Source organism: Mus caroli, chromosome 11 (assembly GCF_900094665.2).
Source record: "Mus caroli chromosome 11, CAROLI_EIJ_v1.1, whole genome shotgun sequence".
Classification (NCBI taxonomy): domain Eukaryota; kingdom Metazoa; phylum Chordata; class Mammalia; order Rodentia; family Muridae; genus Mus; species Mus caroli.
Window position 1 is genome coordinate 92737242 of NC_034580.1, and position 9637 is coordinate 92746878.

Consider the following 9637-nt stretch of genomic DNA (forward strand, 5'->3'; position numbering starts at 1 on the left):
GCACTCACTTTGTAGACCAGGCTGGCCTCGAACTAAGAAATCCGCCTGCCTCTGCCTCCCAAGTGCTGGGATTAAAGGCATGCACCACCACCACCCGGCATCTTGGGTCTTTTGACTGACATGTTTTCCTTATGGTAATTGTCGTTTTATTTTAATTAATTATTTACTCACTGAGTATCACACTAGTCTAGCCTTTGCCTCCAACTGCTGGAATTTAAGTCATGCACCACCATGTTTGGCTAACAAAAACTATTAAAAAAAAAAAAAACTAAAAAATACAATTATAAGAAAAGAAAAATAATATTCCCTATATATTACTCCCCACACTGGGTTATATTTGGAGTCTTGGGCCCATTCTAAGGGGTATTTCCAACGAGAGACTTTCAAGCTTCTGACCACACTCTGTAAGTTCAAAGGACAAAAGCAAGCCACCCATGTAGATGTTCAAGAAGCCAGGTTTCTGTTTAACTCAAAGATACCTTTGAAAGACTGAACCAGTTGTCTCGGAGGGGGTGATGTCTCCCTTTCTCTAAAATTGTTTAACCAGAGGCAAGATGTATATTGTTGGAGATGGGATAGAGGTGGGGTGGAAAGATAGACTAAATTTTCTTTCAAATGTTTATCCTTCTGAGGCGCAAGGGTGTGGATCAGGTGGGAGAGACCCTGCCTCACATGTGCAAGGTCCCTGGTTACATACCTAGCACAGTAAAACAAAACAAACAAAAAATTTTCAGTCCAGGTTGTGCTGATAAAAACACAAAGGTTGAGGCTGGAGAGATGGCTCAGTGGTTCAGAGCACTGCCTGCTCTTCCAGAGGTCCTGAGTTCAATTCCCAGCAACCACATGGTGGCTCAACTATCCATAATGAGATCTGATGCCCTCTTCTGGTGTGTCTGAAGACAGCTACAGTGTAGTCACATACAATAAAATAAATAAATCTTTCAAAACAAAACAAAACAAAAACCCCACAAAGGTCTCCTAGGAGGCTCTCAAGGATTCAAGTTTCCTTAACAAAACTTGGTGAATGACTTCCTTCCTGTATTACGAAACACAGAGACTTGCAGTGGGCAGAGTAAAGGAAGTGGAACAAAGACAGACCAGCACTTCCTAACCGCTTCGTTCTCCTTCTGTAGCCCTGGATCAATCGGTTTGGAAACCTGGTTGAACTCGAGTTAAAGCATCGGTTCTCTACCTGTGGGTCATGACCCCTGAAGGGATGTCAATCGGCCCTTTTGTAGGAGCCACATATCAGATATTCTGCATATCAGATATTTGTATTGCGAGTCATAATAGCAAAATTACAATTATGAAGTGGCAACAAAATAATTTTATGGTTGGCGGTCATTCCACGAGGAACTGTATCAACTGGTCGCAGTGGTAGGAAGGTTGACAGCCACTGGGTCAGAGGGTAAAGCAGAGCCTACTGCGGAGGCTGCGGGCTGCTGCTCCCGGCTGCACACCTCATCCTAGTTTCATTTTCTTCCCCAGCTGGCTCATGAAATACTTCTTTAGTCTAAAACCACTATGGCTGTCTCCTTCTCTCATTGAGAGCTTTGTATGGCCCCTGGGCAAAAATGGGAGAAACATTTCCCTGCCACTGCAGAATTCTATTCTGGAAAGAGAAGAAGAAGAAAGAGAGACGCACTTCTGGCTGGTGTGTGGAAGTGGATGTGGTTAAGGAGAGGCAGACACGTACCCACAGATTCTCCGAGCAGCCTCCCTCCATCTGGAACCCTGTGTTTAGCGTGTGTAATGTGATGTAAGTCATGTTTGATGCTCCTCCACACTACTGAGAGCACTGCAGAGTGGGAGAGAAAGCCACAGAGGGGCTCAGATCTGATTCTGTAATCGCTTCACACCACTTCCACTATGCTACACGGTCTTCTTCCTGTTCCAGGAGTTGGACCCAGGGCCTCACACACGCACAGCAAATGCTATACCCCTGAGCCATCTCCAGCACAGCCACCAATTTTTAATAGTACCACAGTATGTGGTCACTGAAACCTACAACTTAGCAATATGGGTAATAAGGATTACTGCATTTTTCTCCTTTTTTACATTTATTTATCTTGTGTATGTTTGAACACATATGAAAGTTACAGAACAATTTAGAACCAGTTCTTTCCACCACGTGGGTTCTCCAGGGACTGAACCCCGGTTATCAAGTTTGGCAACAATCACCTTATCTGCTGAGCCATATCACACACACTTACTAAATATTCTTGAAAGAAAAAAGGGCATGTCTCTCATTTGTAGAATCTGGATTTTATCATTCATTTCAGCTAAAACGTCCCCAAGTCTCTAGGCTGAAGTGTGGCAATGATCTTTGATACAAGCAATAATGACCAGCACATCTCTGTCCTAAGGAAAAGTCCTGAGGGTGTGAACAAGGCAGCAAGGAGGAAGGAGTATCAGGTAACTGAGGGGCCAAACAGAACCCAAGACAGAGAGTAAAACACCTAATGTCTAGACTCTTCAGAGCATCCGCCTCCATCTCTTGCCCTCCAGTACAGCCTTGTCCTCCTGCCTCACGCTGCCGTCCCCTCCACACCTCCCTCCACACTCAGAGGGCTGCTTCTACCAGGTCACCAGACCTCTCTCGAGGCTGCCGCCCCCTCCAAATTCACTCCATCACTGAAATACTGACATTCTTCAACAAATGTCCCTTCTCACCCAAGACCTCTTTCCTTGGGGAACTGTGGCTTCAGACTGCTTCCACAGGCTCGCTCCCAGGGCTGTGTTCAGCCCAGCCCTCTGTGGCCCTTCACTGGGTCAGCCAGACACTCCCAACCCAGAGCATTCCCTCCTGGCCTGTTTGTTCTTTCCCCTCCCCAGCCTCCACAGCCCTCCCTTTGGATCCCAGGAGCTTATCTCTGTTACCCTTCCCTTGCTTAGGGCTCTTCTGACTTTTCCAGCTGATGCTTGCACCTTTAGGCCACTTTCATTTTCCTCCCTAGCAAAATTTATTGACAGCCATTTTGTAACAGGTATATCGTGTCCTTGGGTCCTTTCTGGACTGAGATGAAGTCAGGACTTTTGCTAGCGTCCAGTACCCATTACAGTGAGAGCAGGCCTAAGGGATGGGAGTAAGGACCTGCTCTTTGAGTAAGCTGTGCTAGTTGGTCTTCACTGGTTCCTGGTACAGTTCTGCAAGAGTGGGGAGAATAGAGTCTTTGGAATACGGAGTTGCAACCTCAGCAGGACCCTGACCATCACCCTCCTGGTGGGTAACTGGGTCCTCGTCATTCTTGGTACAAGCTTCTCTCCTTTCTGTTCACTAATCCCAAGGCATTGCTTAAATGACCCCCCAGGCTCAGGCAGAACTCCCATCCACAGCCTCCAGGGCAGCTTTTAGCCTCTGGCCCACTTCCCTTTATCCAGCCAGTTCACTTTTGGAAGACTATTTTTTGCAAACCCAGAACCCTTCTAGCCTCTCCCCTGACCACACCTCCCCCATAGTTTTCTTCGGAAGTTCTTCTGATAAGCTTAGAGGGACCAAGCACCCAGCCTCCTCCCTCCTCGCCTGCCATTCTCTCTCCTGGGAGCCTGAAGCCAGCGCTCTCCCTTTGGCCACTTATAATCCCTAGAGGTTGTTTCTCACTTACTCTCCAGAAGCAGATGACCTTGTTGGGTGCCAGTGCACACTCCTGTAGCACCCTTGGCAATGCTGGCCTCACCACAGAGCAGGGAGCACAGATGGCTCTACACTGAAGGGGTGGGCTTTCTCTGGCCGATTGGGTTGGGAGAACATAATAGGAAGGACCCTAAGCCCTGATTATCAGGTTATCCTAGGATGGAACGGGGCTCAAAGTCCACACTTAGACCCTAGGCTACTGGGCTTTTTTTTTTTTAAACCCTTCCCAGCTATGGCTTCCTTAGCCCTCCACTATGGTATTTCCCCAGCAGGAATTTCACTCTGCACAAACAGTCCTTCTGGTGGCTATTTTGGTCAGTCTGGCTGGGCCAGAAGCCAGTAAAGCAGTTTCTAAGGCCAGGCTTTCCCAGTTGCCTAGCCTGGAAGAACTCAGAGCTGGTGAGGAAAAAGCAAGCCACAGCTGGTTTTAAAGAACAAAACTGGACCTCTAGGGAAACTGGTGAATGAATCAGCCTGGATGGAGGGTGGAGGGAGCAAGCTGAGCTGGGACAGACTCCAAACTGTCCGGAAAACTGAACACCCAGCAATCACACACAGGGAGATTAAGTTCATGCCTGTCATAGCAGAACTCTGAGCAGAGGCTGCTAACGCCACAGGCCAAAAGGAGAGAGCAGATATCCTCTCCATCCCACGCCTGACCCCATGCTCCGCCACGACCCTGAGATGTACACAGGACTTTATCAAGCAGTTACCCTTCCTTTCTGAGCTGGGATTCCCAACCTCTCTAACTCCTCAGTCACCAAGGAGACTCCTTACTCCTCCGGTTCAACTTAACTTTCTTATTTTCTCACCTTAAACATATTTTATTTGTGTGTATATGTGTGGACATCTGTGTATGGCTACACACATGCCATGGCCAACATGAGGTCAGAGGACAACTTTTACAAGTTGTTTTTCCCCTTCCCCCATGCGGGGACTGGGGTTGAATCCGTGGTGTCAGACTCAGCCTGACATGACAGGCTAATACCTTGAAGCACTGAGCTACCCGGCAGGCTTCCAACTTAATTTTTCAACATCATAGTACATGAAAGCACACTCATAATCATGTTTTCTAAGTTTAGTACCCAGTAAGTTACATGATACACGCTTTGTTATAAAATACGTTGTGGCAAATGACGTAGTCTTTGGTTTCTGAGATAGGGTCTCACGGAGTTCAAGCTGGCCTCAAATTCACTATGGATCCAAGGATGACCTTGAATTCCTGGTCCTCCAGCCTCCACCTCTGAAGTGCTGTGAATACAGATGTGCATCACTACACCTGTTTTTTAAACCAGTGTAACATTTGCTGTAATATTGGGAAGGCTAGGTATATTAAAATGCATGTTTGCTGAGCAGTTTGTTGAGCAGTGGTGGCACACGCCTTTAATCCCAGCACTCACGAGGCAGAGGCAGGCAGATTTCTATGAGTTCGAGGCTAGCCTGGCCTACAAAGTGAGTCCAGGACAACTAGGAAATCCTTTCTTGAAAAACACAACAAACAAACGAACAATTGTGCAAAGGACAGCTCTACCCTAAGCCCAGCAGGCTCTGCACTCGCTCCTCCTCATTATTCTCCACAATCATTCCTGAACTTGGCTCCAATCAGGCTGTACACCTCATTCATCCTACCCAAACTGCCAATGCTACCAGACCTCATGTTACTGAATCTAACTGCTAACTCCTAGACCTTGAGTCTTTTGTGATCTGAGAGCTGACTGTTCTTGGTCCTGGAAACAGTTATTTTATGTGCCCAAGACAGCCTCCTGCTCTGCAGGTTTCTTCTAAATCTCTGGTGGTTCTTCCCCTCTTGTCAAATTCTAGGCAGTTAAACTCTGAGCTCCAGACTCCATTTCAGGCCCTACATTTCTGTCTTCTCTGCTTTCTGGTGATTTTGCCAACTCTCATGGCTTTCAAAACCAATGCTTCACAGATACTATATAAAGAGGACTTGAGTTTCTATCTCCAGACTGCCTCCTGCTGGCTGCTGACATCCTCTCTTTTACAGCAGTGGGCACCTTGAATGTAAGCAGCCCTGAATCACGTTTCTGATGGCTCCTGATTCCATGCTTTTTCAGATATTCCCCACTGCAGTGAAGGCTAACCACATTCACCCAGCTGCTCAGCCCTAAGACCTTGGAATTGTCTTTGATTTTTGTTTTTTTGTTTTTTTTCCACATGTGGAAGCAAACACTTCTAGCTCTAACTTCAAAACACATTCCAAACATGAGGCGTTCACCCTGACGCCATCACCTAATCCATGTCTGTTCCTGGGCAGCTGAGACAGCCACTGATCTGTCAGTTTATTCTCAACACATCAAACATAAATGAAGCCACATCACCACTCTGCTCAGGGGTCGTCAATAGCATCCCATCAGACAGCCGAAGCTCCAACCATCACGCACAGGCCTATGTGGTCTGACTTCCTGTCCTCCCCAGAGTTTCTGGGCTCTTGTGCCAGGTCCTTCGGTTGCTCCCACATCTGCATGGTTCAGCCTCCTCCCCTCAATCTAGACAGAACTGGTTCAATGCCCGTCACTTTCAGGGTTCCATGAAGTCCCCATCTCACTATGTCCCTGTCACCCTGTGTAACTGCCTCTCCCACACATTTCCCCTCCCTCCCTCCCTATTTTTATCCTTAGCACTTACCACTTCCCAGCAAGTACTCATTAGTTACTTAATTACTGTCTTATTAAGAATGCAAATTTCCTAAAGGCAAGGGTTTCTCTTGTACCTCTAGAACTTAGTACACAGGTGGAGCCTTCTATAGTTGCTTAATACATTTGTGAATAAATGAATCCTGAAGGAACAAAGAGGCAATGTCTTCGTGAGTCACTCTTTGAGCTCCCCCAGGCTAGGATCAGTTTCTGAAATGAAGAGTGACTTCATGTCCCTGGAGAAGAGAGGAAGGCTGGCTTCCACTTACTCTTCTAAAACCTGGGAAAAGCCTTTGTCTGTTTCTTGGTTGTTTTCCCCTTCCAATTTCCAATTAAACACAAACCAGAGGCAGAATTATTTCACTTCTAATCGCATGACCTACTAGCTATTTCCTAATTCCCGTTCCCCAGTCTCAAGAGCCACTTTGTGATTTTTACTGACTCCCACAGGAGAGGTGACAGCCCCAACAAACAAGGTGTAGAGAGAGGTTTAGAAACGTGCAGCGACTGCTAATTCTTCCCAGTTTTGCCCTGTGGCTGACATGAGTGGCACCTGAAGGGCCTAAATTACCACACAGAGGGGAACTGGCCTCTCAAAGGACTTAGCCTTGGCCACCCAAGCTAAACCTCTGCACTGTAACGTAGCAGCTGCTGGCTGGTACAGCAAGCAGTCTTGATGCTGAGAGAGGTAGCTGAGGGATGAGATGCCCATCATCCGACTCCAGCAGCTTGTACAGTGATGTGACAGCTTCATGTCTCCACGCTGCCAGGAGCTCCCTCTGGGCACACAGAGAAACAGCAGGACGGAATACTCTGCCCGTCCTCAGCCCCTGTACTGAGCAATGTCTCAGCTTAGAGCATGCCAGTCTGGAGTGCACCCCGAGGAAGGGCACAGTGCCGCTTGTGCCAGGGACAGAGAGCAAGCAGTCCAGAAGCATCCTGAGAGGCCTGGCTGCCGGGGCCGATTCTGAGCTTGCGCCTGCGCTTCGTTTTTACCTTCAGAGGCCCATGAAGCAGTAGAAAGTTTTCTACTTCACCATTTGTCAACTGGAACAAGTCCACCACTGACACCAGGGAGCTTCTCCTCGAGAATGGCACCCCCACCCAACCCCCTCCCTCCAGCCTCTCCTCCAGCCGCATTCTCGCTTAGCCTGGCGTGCCCCATACTTTCAACCACTTTTACCTTCCCACCGGGCTCCAAAAGAACCTGCTGCCCTGGGGCCTTCGGAAAAGCTGCTCTGAAAACACTGGCTGGTAATGAAGAAAGCTCCCGAAGAGACAGAACGGCATCTACATTTCAGAAACAAAGACCTGAGAGTTGGCTGTGGAAGGAAAGGAGAAAGAACAACAGGAGGGAGATGGGCCATGCCTGAGTCTGCACAGCAGTACAGAGAAGCACCAATGGCTTGGATGACCGAAGCTCCCAGCAGAACTACTCATTTGGGCCATCCTGTGGGTATAATTTCCTTGTGTTTGTTCATTTGAGACAAGGTCTTGCTATGCCCAGGCTAGCCTGCAACTCGATAAGTAACCTAGGGTAGACTCGAACTCTCAATCTTCCTGCCTTAACCTTGAACATGTTAGGATTACGTGCATCAACCATCCCCAGCCTGGGCTCCTGGCTTAGAGCATCCTGGGAATAAGTTCATAGATCCTTTAAATCACCCAAAAGTACCGTCCAGACATGCCGCCCGGTAAACATATAAGGAAGTATATGATCTCCTAACAGATTACTCCAAATTCACAGCCCACAAGGCTTAAAATGAGGCTACATAATGCTGTCAACCCAGAGGCACTCACAACACTCCAAACACCTTCACAGTAAGGTCTCTCTGCCTCTTTCTCTCTGTGCCCATTATCCACTTGTTCCAAAATAACGACTGATACTTTCAATATCTGCAAGCAAAGCTTCCAGTTAGAGTGTAGATAGAACAAAGAAGAGACGGACTGAAGGAAACAGGAAAAAAAAAAGTCCCATTTTTACAGCAGTGCAGTGCTCAGGGTCTAGAAAACTGCTAGAGTCCTTAGCTGGCTGCAAGAAACTTTAAGTCTTTCTAAGGGCCACGGTTGGGCAACACTTGCTTAAAGAAAGCTTGGGGATTGCCACATATGCGTCAACGGTCAGACTTGACACTGCTTGCTACAAGGGATTATAACTTTTCCAAAACACTTAACCACTTAGAAGAACTAAGATAGTCAAGACCAAAATACTAACTTCTCTATCTGCTGGAATGGATAGGCTTTTGTTTTGTTTTGTTTGTTTTGTTTTTTGTTTTTGGAGACAGGGTTTCTCTGTAGCCCTGGCTGTCCTGGAACTCACTCTGTAGACCAGGCTGGCCTCCAACTCAGAAATCCACCTGCCTCTGCCTCCCAAGTGCTGGGATTAAAGGCGTGCGCCACCAAGCCCGGCATGGATGGGCTTTTTACCCAAACATCTGCTGTATCATCTTTTTACTGCTTCTCTTCTCTTTGACGGGCCTCCACAGGCCCACATTTTCTGATATCTTCTAACACATGTATTGGTTTTGTGCCCCCTCCCTCCGTGTATGTGCGTCTTTGTGCGGGTCTTTGTGTGCAACAGTATTGAAGTTGTTTCTTTCCTTCCAGGTGGGACACAAGGACTCAGGTAATCAGACTTGGCAGCAAGTATCTTTACCCACTGGGCCTTCTCAGTGATCCTGGCCCAATGTTTAAATCAAATCTAAGTAGAGGTCATCTATGTAGTATCAGCAGGGATGTCAAACTCTTCCCCTCAGAGCAGCTGGGTGGCCAGGGGAAGATCCGGTTATGGACAAATCCTAGTTAGTTTTCTTTGGCAAAGAGCCTGTGTCTTTAGCAGCCTAGCTTGTGGAGCTCATAATGGTTTTAGAGCAGCTTATTTTTCCCAATGGCTGTTGATTTTAACCAAAGAGGCAAGTAAGAGGACTAGAATTAGACAGCTCACCCATCACTTCGGCCAAAGAGACTTCATGGTCACTGGTATTGATCGATGTCTGTCTGGTCACTAGATAAACCAAGCAAATTGGTACACACTCATAACCTCAACACTTGGGAGGCTGAGGCTGGAGCATAGAGATCTCAAGTTCAAGGCCCACATAGACCACAGGATAAACACATGCCAGCCAGGGCTTCATAGCAAGACCATGCTCCAACACCCTACCACCTAAAGAAGAAACCACTGCAACACTGACATAAGCCCTGTTGGGAGGTTCTGAGATCTGCACCGTTCACTGTCCTTAAGAATTTAAAAAGGCCGGGCGTGGTGGCGCACGCCTTTAATCCCAGCACTCGGGAGGCAGAGGCAGGCGGATTTCTGAGTTCGAGGCCAGCCTGGTCTACAAAGTGAGTT

At 47.5% G+C, this 9637-nt stretch overlaps 1 protein-coding gene across 7 annotated transcripts in view; it reads right to left on the reverse strand.

Annotated features, from left to right (window-relative positions):
• The window catches only part of Sp2 (Sp2 transcription factor), a 28353-nt gene that overhangs the window by 13118 nt on the left and 5598 nt on the right, over positions 1-9637 (reverse strand). The window contains exon 1 of one of the 7 annotated variants that reach the window (XM_029483936.1): positions 9233-9499. The exons of 4 other annotated variants lie outside the window; for them this stretch is intronic. In XM_029483936.1, the coding sequence (XP_029339796.1) occupies positions 9233-9236 (4 nt within the window). In that variant the 5' untranslated portion in view covers positions 9237-9499. Of the gene's footprint in view, positions 1-3605; positions 3876-7471; positions 8521-9232; positions 9500-9637 lie in introns of those variants that run through there. 2 more of the 7 variants (XM_029483935.1, XM_029483937.1) reach the window with 2 other exon arrangements.